Below are 14,162 nucleotides of genomic sequence, written 5' to 3'. Positions count from 1 at the left end.
CAATTAAATAATCTCTAAAGAGTCCAAGGTCAGTTCTGGTACATGTAGAAAAGATTAGAAACGACAAAGATTCAAGATTCAAGATTCAAGATTCAAGAAGCTTTATTTATCCCGAGGGAAATTGAGATGCAACAGTTCAATACAAAGAAGGAAGGAGAAATATGCACTCAATATAACTAAACTACTAAATATACACTAAATATACATCAAATATTACTAAATATAAACTAAAATAACTAAGTATAAACTAAATGTATCAACAATAAGAGCAGCTTTGCAAATATGAAATAGTGAAATAGTTACAGTAACTACGTAGGTATATACAATATACAACAATACGTATAGTGCAAATGGCAGTACAGTAATAAGATAACTAATAAAACTAAACTAAATACTAAATACTAAATAAAGTGACATGTGAATAAAGTGACATGTGAAAGTGAAAGTAAAGGGAAATGACAGCATTGCGATGAAATAAAGTGTCTCTGAGTCTCCAATGTTCCTCTAACGACCTGAGGTGGATGAGTTAAACAGTCTGATGGCCACAGGAAGAAAGGACTTCCTGTGGCGTTCTGTGGTACACCGGGGTGGAATGAGTCTATTGCTGAAGGTGCTCCTGTATGAGGTCAGCACCTGGTGGAGAGGGTGAGAGTTGTTGTCCATGATACTACGCAGCTTGCGCAGCATCCCCCTCTCAGACACCACCAGCAAAGAGTCCAGCTGGACCCCCAGGACGGAGCCAGCCTTCCTGACGATCCTGCTGATCTTGTTGGCGTCTGCTGACCTCAACCTGCTTCCCCAGCACGCAACACCAAAGAAGATGGCACTGGCTACCACCGACTGGTAGAACATCTTCAGCATGGTGTTACAGACGTTGAAGGACCGGAGCCTCCGCAGGAAGTAGAGTCGGCTCTGGCCCTTCTTATACACAGCCTCAGTTTTCTTGGCCCAGTCCAGTTTATTGTCCAGGTGAACACCCAGGTATTTGTAGTCCTGAACAATGTCGGCAGTCACCCCCGACATTGTTCAGGACTACAAATACCTGGGTGTTCACCTGGACAATAAACTGGAAAGCCATGAGAATGAGCGATACAAGATAAATACTGCAATGGGGACAGCTATTTTAATCTCTCCAGCAAATTATCCCATCTACAGATCTAACAAAAACATATGAACCTTGAATACACTTTTAAATATAGCCAAAACCGATTTGATTACCCCATTCTGTCAATCCTAACTCTAACTGATCACTCATTTAATTCATAAAAACTTCTCGGCACAGATTCAATAAAATAAAACCACAATTGATAAACTGTTCAAGAGGACATACTATGCAAATGATGCTTTAATGTACAAAAAAGCTCTTTATTTTTCTAACACTGCCTGTGCTCCATCACCTCATTTCACCCTCTGTCTGAAACCACAGGCCAGTCAAGTCTGATTGGTTAGCTGGCCGACTCTGAGGTTGCGAGATGTGTCAGAAATGTCCCACCCCTAATATATATCAATATATACGGGAAAGGGAAACCCCAAAAAGCATTAAAGGACCTCTTTAACAAGGTACTGACTGCTTTCCAGATGCCAGGAACCATGGGCTGATCACCCCATCTTTAAAATTGAATAAACCAGACCATAATAACTTCAAAGGTATCTGTGTCAAAAGTCACCATGTAACTGATTTCCACATATACCATGGGGGCGTCTGTCAAGCGCTCAGTATGTTATCCACAGGGGTTTTCTTTTTTGGCCAAGGACCTCTCAAGGACCCAGCAGGGGTCCCTCACTGACCTGCGAGAGACTCATTGGAGGGGACGGACATGTGACTGCATGTGCGGATATTTCTCCTCCACTGTGAGAAGGTTTACTCACCAAGGTATTTACACTTTTGGGGAAATAGCCGAAAACACACAAACTTCAAAATAAGATAACCATTCTCTCCTTTCCTTTTCTTGTTTTCTTCTACGATAAGTGAATAGCAAGCAATCAGTTTAAGAACAAAGGCTCACACAGTAATAATCCACTACACAAAACCACCATGATTAATGCCATTGACTCTACGAACAGTAAATCTTTGCTGTCTTAAGTGTCCTCGTGGTGGTAGTGTACTCACAGTTACATTTACATGCTTCTTGTTGTAACACAATATCATGGAACACTCTCATGTACTTTGAGTCATGTTGAGTTTCCGCTCCTAATCCTGCTGTCTATAGATAGAGCTATCAAATTCTATCTATAGAGTTGTACACCTACTCTTCTCTACCAAAACAGAATTGAGCAATCATGTTGTTCCCCAGCACTGACATTTTAATGATTATTGTCCAATCATATCTTGTGTGCCAGCACATGTGTGTGCTTTTTGCATCATAGTAATGTTTCCCTTGAGACTCCACTCATTGCACCTTCATGGATTGTTTCCTCCGTTCTCCTTCTGTTTTATTCACAACCATCTACCCTCTGCTGTATTTACATCAGCTCTGAGCAGCTATCAGAATAATTCAGTTAAAAGTCAAAAAAGGACAACAGTGATCCTTCCAAATGAATTTACTCCACTTTAATACAACTGACACAATGCACGATTTTGCGGCAGGAGCAATTGTAACAGGTCTAAAATTGCTTAACAGAAACGTTGCAATGACTTTGATGACAGCTGAAGGAGTGAAGAGTCTTCAGGATTAGGGGATTGCCATAACTCACAAGCAATAAAAACTTGTCTCAGCCCTGTTTCCCCCAAACTCTACAACAGAGCTTTTGATTGTTAAGTTAGCGGACCCCATTATGTAACATTTAAAAGAAATATACAGGAATTTCAAATATGCTTTTAAAACTTGTATCTTCAAGCTAGCTTTCTGTTGTTAAGCTCTTTTGTTTTTCCTATTTATGTTCGTATGTGTCTTCTCATAATGAGAAAAAGGGTTACCGGTATTTGAATTAAATGTATAAAATGTATCCTATTTTCTATAAGAAGGGGAGCCTAATTTACCTCATTATAAGTGGTGCAGTCATGAAGTATTTTTGTAAGCTGAGCCAGAATTTAGCATCACAAAGCCTGCCTCGACAAATAGCAAAGACATTTGTAAATTGTGTAGAAAAACTGTGGCAAACACATGTTGATTACACATTTTGTTTAGCATCAACACGATTTCTAAAGTGTATTTATGGAGTTGCTAGAACTTAAAAGCTAACGTTGATGTTAGCTAATGTTAGCTAGGCAATAAAATCACTACATCACAGTCTTATCATTTCACCTCACTGCCGTATAGCTAACAGCAGACTTGTGTTTAGCATGAACAGTCTCATTTAGTCGCTAAGTCAGTTATCAATTGCAGATTTCATGACACATAAATGCTGAATGACATTTAAATGTGGTATTTACTGATGTATTGTGTGTTGTGGAACAAAACTTGAAAATCACTTAACCTTGTGTTCGCTACAACCTTATTTTAGGCCTGTAACCGAAAATACTGTCAAAGAACCACTGACTTCTGGACAAGGGAACTAGAAGTGGTAAAATGCGAAATCACTAAATCACTCAAATCGGTTGTTGAATGATGGTGGTCATGGCTACAAGAAACCGACGTTGACTGTCAGTAGGAAACCAACAACGAGACAATATTCAAATCTCAAGTCCCTTGGTCCCTTCTCGATTTTCCATCTTGCAGTTTTTGCTGGGAACAGAGCCTTTCAATGCAGTTGCTTTTAAAGCTCACCGCTTCTTTCAAGACCAGTCAATATCGTTGAGGGACCAGAGGGAATATTATTATTCATATCAAAATTTCCCCCCCACGTACCCAGGCTTCAGTGTCACCCACAAACCAAATTCTGAGAACCTGATATACAACGTACGTACAAGATTGATTCACATTTGATACAGCGTAACCCATAGCAGGCCTAATCAAGCACTTCTATGTTTTTACTACCATCCATATCAGAAGCTATACTTAAATGCTATGTGTATCATAAATGACAAGTGATTGTATTTACACCCTTTTAATTCTTTTTTCTCTCCATATATTTATTTCTGGCTGTAATGGAATACCTGTAGGTTTATTGGCACATTATGATGTCCCTGGCGTATATTCAAGACAATCTGGAAGCTGGTGTTACATCTCTTCCCTTTTGCCATTCCTTTGGCAAAGATTAGTGCTGATTTAGACTTCACACCCGGAAAGGAATTAATATCCGCCTCTGGTCAGCTACGTTGTTTGTTACATGGAATAACTTTTAAACATAGACCCTTACATAAGAACATGGGCTTTCCACTTTCTCAGCATGCCATTAAATCAAGCAGCTTGTAGATTCAAATATAGAAAATGGATAGCAAAATAATAATAACATTGTTTATTGGCCCAGACTGGGTAATCAAACTTTAATAAAACTGATGTTGCCTCAAGCTGTTGACCTGTTTGACCAGTAAACATTAAGACTTATAGTTTCCTATATGGAAAAGAAGCTTGACAAACATTTCTGAACTCAAGGTTCAGCCACATATCGTGGTCCTCATCAGCAGGGAGAATTTACACTATGGTCCCACAAGATGTGGCTGTTAGCCCTAACAGAATGGCCTACTTACTACATCTAAGGTTCTGTGTCCACAAAGCATATTTGTTTTGCAGAAAGGCACTCCCAACACTTTTTAAAATGGCAACATTACGTTGACCACACTGCTTTTGTAAAATAAACTAGCATCGCCCCCTTGCCTTGTATTATATGAGCCACCATATCTTTGTTTGACATTGTTTTTTTTACCATAAACACCAATCTGAAGATTCTTGCTCTCCCACTTTTGCTCTCCAACTCTTTGCTGTTCAGCCTCACAGCATAGGGTTAGGGGGACGATCCACGGAGATAAAGTTCAACACTCACTGGCAGCATCATCAAGTGTGCACCGAGTGATTTGCGCAAACAAATTTTAAAAATGGTTTGTCTCTGAATCATTCAAAAGTTTATTGGCAGACTTCAGACGGCCTGTACATTTGCCTTCTTGAGCAGGGGACCTTGCGGGCGCTGCAGGATTTTAATCCATCACAGTGCAGTGTGTTACCAATAGTTTTCTTGGTGACTGCAGGTCCCAGCTGCCTTCAGATCATTAACAAGTCCCTCCTGTGCAGTTCTTGGCTGACCCCTCATCTTTCTCATGATCATGGATGCCCCAAGAGGCGAGATCTTAGATGGTGGAGTCCCAGACCGAGGGCGATTGATGGTCATTTTGTGCTTCTTCCATCTTCTAATAATCAAACCAGTTGTCTCTCTCTCACCAAGCTGTTTGCTGGTGGTCTTGTCTTCTATTCCAGTCTTGTGCTCGTCTACTAACTTGTCCCTGATGTCCTTAGACATTAGTTCCACCATGATCACAAGAGCTGTCTATGGTTTTGCCCTCTGCGGAGAGGTTGTAATCTGATTTATTGACTGTGGACAGGTGTCTTTTATCCAGGTAAAGCGTTGATATCAGTTGATATAGTACTTTCTTAAAGTGAGAGGACTTATTTAACCGGTCCGTGGGAGCCAGAATCCTTGTTGGTTGCAAGGGGATCAAATACTTATTTCCCACAATTAAACACAAATCAATGTATGTCTTTTTTTAATGTAAATTTCTAGATTTTCTTTTTGATTTTCTCTCACTGTTCAAATAAACCTACCATTAAAAGTATAGAATTTAAATTTCTTTGTAAGTGGGCAAACTTACAAAATCAGCAGGGGATCAAATACTTATTTCCTTCACTGTACTTGAAGGTAAATGGAATGTATGTGTGAACAATCTGTATGAAAAGAGACTTTTTTCTAACAACCTGTACAGCATCCTTATAGTTGATACTTCTTTCATGATCTTCACAGAAAAATGGAATGATATCCATCATGAGTCAGTCTGCATTCCTTGCTTTTTAAAAAAGAATTATGTGCACCAGTGAATTAGAGAGGAATTTATTTGAAAAATCGAAATTCAAGATGCCACATCTCTCTCACCGTATTCCTTTTGTAGTACTTAACGTATAACTTATACGTATATTAACAGTCCTGCTTCTACTGCTATTTATAATGCTAGAGGATTAACAGTGAACATACTGTATTCTGACTCTGTTTGACCTGCCAAGGAACTGTGGATACACATTACTTTAAAGCTCTGGTGCAGAGCATCAACTGGTGAAATTAATGTTTGATTATCCATTGACCCTTTTTTTTCAAAATGATTCAAACAAAATAAAATGAAGCAGCAACAGTTTCCATTTTTTAGTGGGAATACAGGACAAATGATGGTGTCTTTAGTTTAGTAGTAGTGTGCATTGCATTAAATGAAATATTTCATGCATGCTTAATTTCAACACTGTCCCTTTTCTAAACCTCTAAAGATGCCTTAACACCACACTTAATTTGATGTATTTATTGTTTATACTCCCTATGGATCAATCTAATTTGCACTTTTATGACTGCCACTTTTAGATTTTAGGATGCATAATTGTTGTGTATTGTGCATGATGTGTGTCTTACATACCAGTGCCTAAGACACATTTCTATTTTGTGTACATTTAATAGGCAATTAAGTGATGTAAATGAAAGTTATTTGTTAGAAATATCAATAAAAGCAAAAGGTATTCAAAATGAAATATTGTTTTAAATTAAAAAAGTAAAACCCCAACAACAGCACAACTGTGTGGTTAGTTGTGAAGCATTGAAAAACATGAAGAATACTAAACAATCCTTACCTGCAGGGTGGAGAGGAGGACCTCCAAGCCACTGGACGAGCTCAGGGGGGCTGTCATAGCTGGTCGACCTCGTTCTGTACCACACACACACACACAGACAGACAAATAGACTGTTAGACAAACACACGGACGGAGTAGTTGTAAAAAGACAAGACAGGAGAACTCAGGCAGACGGAAATAGTGGAGGTACTCAGGGGGAGGAAATCCAAAGCGCGTCCTCACCACTTTGTATCCAGCGTCACACACACATGAAACTCAGAGCATCCGTCTTGTCATTTCCATTCCACATTAAGAGAGATGCACACACGCTGCATTACTGCTTTGTCTCAGGAGAGAGAGAGAGAGAGAGACTCCCCCTGACTTAACTTGGCTTGGAATAATAACCAGGGCAGCAAGGGTGCATGTGTGTGTGTGTGTGTGTGTGTGTGTGTGTGTGTGTGTGTGTGTGTGTGTGTGTGTGTGTGTGTGTGTGTGTGTGTGTGTGTGTGTGTGTGTGTGTGTGTGTGTGTGTATGTGTGTGTGTGTGTGTGTGTGTGTGTGTGTGTGTGTGTGTGTGTGGGTTTGTCACTGTTACATGCATGTATTTTGTACATTGTGTACAGTTGTTGTACATTTATTCTAGAGATTGTGTTGTTTTTAACATCTTTCTGCACATTATACCAAATAGGATGCATCCTATTGTAACAAAAAGCAAAACAAAGTTTCTTCTCTTCCATAACAAATATTAGATACATTTACATAAATGAAAGTGGTTAAATGAGTGAGTATTTGTGTGTAAGTGCATGCCTGCGCAAGTGAAACCCAATCCCCTCCAGGATAAAGCGCTCCAGAAAGCATTTGTGCTGCAGTGTTGAGAAGGCAGCCACTATAAAAAGGCCTTGAGAAGGCCAACTGGCAGCTGCAGGACACACAATAATCGGTGCTAGACTCCGACCAACAAGGTTTTTGATGGCTGAAGACAATTAACCTTGAACTTAGATCTTTTGTATGGTAACCAAGTTCGTATGACAAGATTTGAGTGATGTTACGGATAGCACAGACACAACAGGTGAAAAAACCTTTATGAGAAACTTGAATTATATATCTGTGTCAAAATCATTTTCCAACTTTTTGCCATGCCACTATCTGGAAAGACCAAATAATAACACATTTAAAAGAATTCAACTTTAAATCAGTTACATTTGCTATCCAACACTTAGCTAAACCAGAACTTTTTGACACAAAGGACATGTTTTGGTGATATCAGGCTGCCTCTCATGCGCTCTCATGCTAACCTGCGTCTTAGCATGAGAGCGCTAGCAATGTGTGTTGTTCAATTTTATTTGATTCAAATGCAGTTGAACTGTACACTTCACTGCCAATGTGGACATTTCTAGCAGCACAGGAGCTAGCACAAGCTAACTGCTATATGCTATGAGCTAAAGACCTCAACAATCATCCCTGTCCATAAGAAAAACAAGGCTTGCTCCCGCAACAACCAAAGGCCAATCACTCTAACATCCTTTGTCATCTATCTATTAACATTTATTTAAGAACCAACCTTACCAGTTTGTTTAGCATGCTAGCAGGGGCTTTGGATTATGCTAAAAAGTTCCTGGAAACTGGAACCTCTGATTTAATTTAGGTCAAATTTTATAGATTATGGGTGGTTTTCCTTAAAGACCACATAGAGTCCTAACAAACTGCACTTAATCCGATATACTTCATAACAGCACAGCCACCAACATGGTATTACAATACGATAGGGAGGGTGTCATTGGTTTCACATGAAGCCTCAATGGTCATGAACAGCAATGACATGGTGAACTTCCTTCACCTTCCTGCAACGGTCAGACTCTATAACCATCATGGCCATGGTAGACCCTCACACCTACAACACTGACTCCAACTACCACTGTTGTGTTAATAACTGTACAATATATATCTGGCTGCTATACTCAGAATGGTTTTTGAGGTCCATTTTTGTGAATTTTGTAAATTGTGTGATTCTTGTATACTTTTTTAGTATCTTGGGTGTGATATTAAACTGTCTTTGGCTCTTTCTGCTGTACAAATGAAAATGTCCCCTCTGTGGGACGAATAAAGGTATGCTGATTCTGATTCTGGTTGAATATATTGGTATCATCTTTGATAACACCCAAATGTTTAAGATAAACACAGGAGCTACCAATGCCATTAGGCCCACATTCTTATTTTTTTGTAACATCTGGAAGCTTTTGGACATATTCCTGGATAAGTATTATATACATTCACATTATTTGCTGTCATTTTCATTGTGTCATTTTATTATCTTGTTTTTTAACCATACACCATGATCTATTGCCTGCTGGTCCGTTTTCGGAGAGAGATCCCCCTCTGTTGCTCTTCCCGAGGTTTCTTCATTTCTTTCCCTTTCAATTGTCTTATAGGGTATCTTCTGGAGTGTTATCTTGTCCCATCTGAAGTATGCTGTACACACTATAAAGCACCATGAGACAAATGTGAAGTTTGTGTTATTAGGCTGTATAAATACAATTTCATTGATTTCCCAAAGACACTCCTACCACAGACCTTACGACTGATCCACCCTACATCAGTGGTATAAGTGTACATGTGTGTGGTTTGGTTGGAAGGGTTGGTCAACAAGACATGGTAAACACGGAGATCAATGTTTCCTGTTTCCTGTCAACAGTGGATATTGGTTCCTTTTAACCATGACAATTCTAAGTAGAGGAAGGTGACAAATATGCATTTGGAGGAATGTTGTTTTTGGTGTGTGTCTGATGAGCGCAAGCGTCCATCTTTAGTTACTTCTTCTCATTAGAGGTGATGACAGAACAGTCTCTGTCACACATCTTAATGAGTGTACCCCTCCTTTTCCACCCCCTTGGCCCAAATGATCTATACTGGGTTGTTGGAATCAAGTTTACGTGAACTCCTGACCCTCTTCTTCACCTCCGCTTGTCCCTTCACACCTCTCTGACAGAAAGCCACAAAGCGCTCTCTCCGTGGATCACTCTTCCTCTGCGAGCTGAAATTACACAGCAGAAGCTTTTTTACAGGTATGCCGACTCCTTGGACCTGAGCCTTGTATCAGTTTCAGTAGAGTCTGTGTGTGTGTGTGTGTGTGTGTGTGTGTGTGTGTGTGTGTGTGTGTGTGTGTGTGTGTGTGTGTGTGTGTGTGTGTGTGTGTGTGTGTGTGTGTGTGTGTGTGTGTGTGTGTGTGTGTTTGTGTGTGTGTGTGTGTGTGTGTGTGTGTGTGTGTGTGTGTGTGTGTGTGTGTGTGTGTGTGTGTGTGTGTGTGTGTGTGTGTGTTTAGCCTACAGTCTGTTCACGAAGATGTTTTAGCTTCAGCAGCGAATGCCTGTTTTGATAACAATAGGTCTCATAAAGTCCAACCCATTCTCTGTTCTGCAGTCTTATGTCCACGTTATTTTATCATTCAACAAGGTTGTTTAACAGGAAGGCACATTTCGCTCACATAAAGGAACAGCTACAGGGTGAGCAAGAGCTTGAAGTTGAGGTGTCTTTTTATTAATGACCGCCTTGCTGCACATTATCCCAGTTTATTAGATCGCTACGTACTGACGACTTGACTCACAATATTGATTGATAAAATTATTTTATTGATTCAAAAAGTGGTCGCCTTGCCTCTCCAACCACCTTATTTTCTAAAGTTTATTTGGAATCGGGTCACGGGGGAACCAGTTCCAGCAGAGGGCCCCAAACTTCCCCTTTCCCTGGCCACATCAACCTGATCTAAGGGATTGAAAGGTGCTCCCAGGCCAGCGTTGAGACATTATCCCTCCACCAGGTCCTTATCTGCCCCGTGGTCTCCTCACAGCTTGGTTTGCCTAAGATAACTCCCTAGCTTGAACAACAGACCAGCAACGATCCTGGAAGAAGCCTCCGAGTATACCTTTCTACATGTGTTTTGTCGATTTGGAGAAGGCATATGACCCGGTTACCTAGGACATATTTAGGATGTGCTGCAGGAGTATGGGGTGAGTGAGTCACTCACTACTCAGGGCCATCCAATCTCTCTATGCCCAAGGAGAGAGCTGTGTCCCTAACCCTAGCAACAGAGCAGTGTCACAGAGAACTTCCATTCTTTCCCCGTCTTTTTAGCTCCTGCTCCCAAGAATCCTTGGGGCCGGACGCTGAGCTATCAATAGCAGAACTGATAAAGCTGTAAATGCTAGAAATGAACAAGTCAACCAGGGTTTCTGGGGGACGACTTGGAATTTGCGGCAAAACCAGCAAAACATGATTTTCACACAAAAACATAATAATGAATACTTACTGCAAATCAGTGTGACTTCTGCTATGGCTTTTGAGAGACCAGTTCAGAAATGCACGGCTTCACCTTGGCAAGAGCCACTCTCATGTCATTTTTGCAACAAAGTCTGTTCCTTTTCTTCATTTTTATGTCCAGCATCCTCGAAAAGGATTTGTCGCAAAGATATGTTGTAACAAACGGTATGAAAATCTCCAGGGCTTTCTTAGCAATAACAGGGTACGTTACCATTTGTTGACACCAAACGTTGAGAGCGTAGTTGTTCTGAAGAGTTGCTGTTGAACCTGGCTCTGCTGAATTTCAATGATTTCGTCGAGGTATTCATCATTGACATATGCTGTCTCAACACCAAATGTGAACAGCTGTCTCACCCATGCTGGATATGACTCTCTTGTAGGGAAATAACCGTCGAGAGACTTTGCAAGCTCATCCAAGTGCGTGGGAATTGCTTGCTTCAGTTCCGCGGGTACAGGAATGTCTCCTATTCCAGACACATCTTCAATCTTACTTACACAGTCGTCCAGCAGGGGAAAGTTTGCGAAGTTATCGTTCTCTGTTCGTCGTTTCCATAACGGTAGCTTTTTTTGAAAAGCCTTCAGGTTCTCTCCGCTTCGATGATGTTGACTCCACCGCCCTGCATCTGCTGATTGAGATGATTGAGAGCTGCGAAGATGTCAGCATGTACGCTAAAATGAGAATGAACTCAGAATTTTTGAAGCAATCTGCATGACAATGTTGGTGCTTTTGCAAAAACGGCTGATTCCACACACATGGGAAAAACACGATTCAGCACCTGTCCCCGGGATAATCACCAAACGTTAGAACAGAAGTACCTCGAATTCAGAGCCCATTTCTTTACACAGCTCACTGAAGATGTGGTGCCTCAGAGCACTATTTCGCACATAGTTCACGCATTCCACTACAATTTTTAATACTTCTGCCAGTTTTGGAGGCAAGATTTTTGTTGCCAACGCATGCCTGTGCAGAATACAATGCGTAACAATGATGTGTGGTGCATCGGCTTTCACTAGCGCACCAAAACCAGACTTTCTTCCCAGCATGACTGGAGCTCCGTCCGAACAAACTGCAGAAACCATATCCCACGAAAGATTGTTGTCTCTGAAGAAGTCATCCACAAGTTTCTTCACATCGGCTGCCTTAGTTGTTGTTGTAAGAGGCTTACAAAATAAAACATCTTCCTTTATCATGTCGTCTTTCACATAGCGCACGAATACAGCAAGCTGGCTTAGATTGGAAACGTCTGTGGTCTCGTCGAGTTGGAGGCTGAATTTTGCCGAGCTTGAAATCAGATCTGCAAATACTTGAGCCAAGATCTCTTTGCTCATCTCCTCTATTCTGGCGCTGATGGTGTCATTTGAAAGAGGAATTTGGGAACTTAAACTTAACCGCTTTCCCAGCATGATATTTGCCATCTTCAACACAGCTGGTTTTATGAGTGTGTCACCAATGGTGTGTGGTTTGCCCTGCTTTGCGATCAGGTAAGCAGCTTCGTAGGATGCTGTGAGGATCGGTTTGTTGATGGGTACAAAGCCGAGAACAGGCAGAGTAGCCTTTTCATCGAATCTGTTGTGTTCTTGTATTCCCCATCTCCATGCTGCTTAAGCAAGTGTTCCCTTAGTTTTGCCGGTGCTAGACTAGAATTACTTAACTTGGCATTGCAAATCATGCAGTTAGGACGCTGACTCCCATCACGTTCCGTTATACATGTGAGGCGGTTATTAAAGTGATTCACCGTCTCGTGGAGCGCGTCCACCAAGCTCTGTTAAGGTTTGACAGACTCCTGGATTAACTCAGACATGTCTTCCCGGAGTGAGGCCTGTTGCTTCTCTAGTTCAGAAACCTGCTGGTTCCTGGTGTGTCACTAGCGGCAGAGCTCGCAGTCACCATTTTAGTAACTTTGCTAGCTACAGTGGTCGCACCGCCACGAGTAAATGGGCAGTTCAGCGCATTGCTCGCTTTAGATTTAGAACCACTCATTTCACGACTGAATTGAAGTTATAACTGTAAAACGTCACTTTCCTGAATGAATTGTGGTGTTTACAGGGATAGATAGAAGATAGAATCAGAGGATGAAACCCTCTTTATTTGTCACATGCATGCACACAGCAGAGCACACACAGTGAAATTAGTCCTCTGCATTTAACCCATCCTAGTACTAGGACCGGGAGACTCTTCCATGCGACTTTCTCCTACATCGTCACTACCGGAAGCCCAAAAGTCAATCTTAAAAAAGTATTCAACTGTGTTTTCCGATGGAGGAAAACCAATGTTTAGGTTTTTTTAGCCACTGCTAAGGTTAAATTGAATGGACTTTTTTCTGCGCATTGACATGACTGCACATAGTCCCTTGGTCAAAGCATCCTCTTTAGAAACAGGCCACTATCAAAGAAAAGAGAAGGCCGCAAAATGTCAGAAACTGACCAATCGGTGTCGAATGTTCGATGAAGCCATGTAATAATGTATGTTATTAAGCGTTGTGTGTGTGTGTGTGTGTGTGTGTGTGTGTGTGTGTGTGTGTGTGTGTGTGTGTGTGTGTGTGTGTGTGTGTGTGTGTGTGTGTGTGTGTGTGTGTGTGTGTGTGTGTGTGTGTTTGTGTTTGTGGAATGTAGACTGACAAACGCTGAAGGACACACTGCTTATACCCATCTTTAATCCTAACCTTCAGCCAGTGAGCTCATAGCCAGTTTTCCAGCCCACATGAACTTTACTGCATGCTATCTCCTCAAAAGGTCACACACACACACACACACACACACACACACACACACACACACACACACACACACACACACACACACACACACACACATAGCAGGGGGTAATCTCAACATGGCATCAAACTCACACACTTTCAGACAAATGGACCCACTGAAATAGGCCTCATCCTTCCCTTGGGGGATAGAATGTTAATCCACAGGTGAAATCACATACACACTTGTGTCTCAGATAGGATTCTCCAGGCTCATCACACACACACATTTCCATTTCCTTAATTATGAGGGAAGACCCTGTGAGTTGCTGCAGCTGTCTCGTTAAGCCTCTCCTCTGATGCCTGCCGACAACAGGCTGTGACAGTATCATCTCTCTCACATTACTCTGGGAGCACAGCCACACTCTGCTGCTATTTTAGACCCAATCTCAGTTTATTCTCTCACAGAGTCATTTGC

The 14,162-nt window shown here is 41.3% G+C and overlaps 1 protein-coding gene across 2 annotated transcripts in view; it reads right to left on the bottom strand.

The window, feature by feature from the left end:
* Positions 1 to 14,162, bottom strand: part of LOC134858774 (cytosolic carboxypeptidase 4) — an 86,416-nt gene that overhangs the window by 66,992 nt on the left and 5,262 nt on the right. Inside the window, exons 1-2 of one of the 2 annotated variants that reach the window (XM_063874896.1) lie at positions 6,921 to 7,048; positions 6,699 to 6,772 (exon numbers count right to left, since the gene is read on the bottom strand). In XM_063874896.1, coding sequence (XP_063730966.1) covers positions 6,699 to 6,755 — 57 coding nt within the window. In that variant the 5' untranslated portion in view covers positions 6,756 to 6,772; positions 6,921 to 7,048. Of the gene's footprint in view, positions 1 to 6,698; positions 6,773 to 6,920; positions 7,049 to 14,162 lie in introns of those variants that run through there. The other variant, XM_063874884.1, reaches the window with a different exon arrangement.

This window comes from Eleginops maclovinus, chromosome 2, assembly GCF_036324505.1.
Source record: "Eleginops maclovinus isolate JMC-PN-2008 ecotype Puerto Natales chromosome 2, JC_Emac_rtc_rv5, whole genome shotgun sequence".
In the NCBI taxonomy this organism is placed as follows: domain Eukaryota; kingdom Metazoa; phylum Chordata; class Actinopteri; order Perciformes; family Eleginopidae; genus Eleginops; species Eleginops maclovinus.
This window is presented reverse-complemented; position numbering and strand designations above follow the sequence as displayed.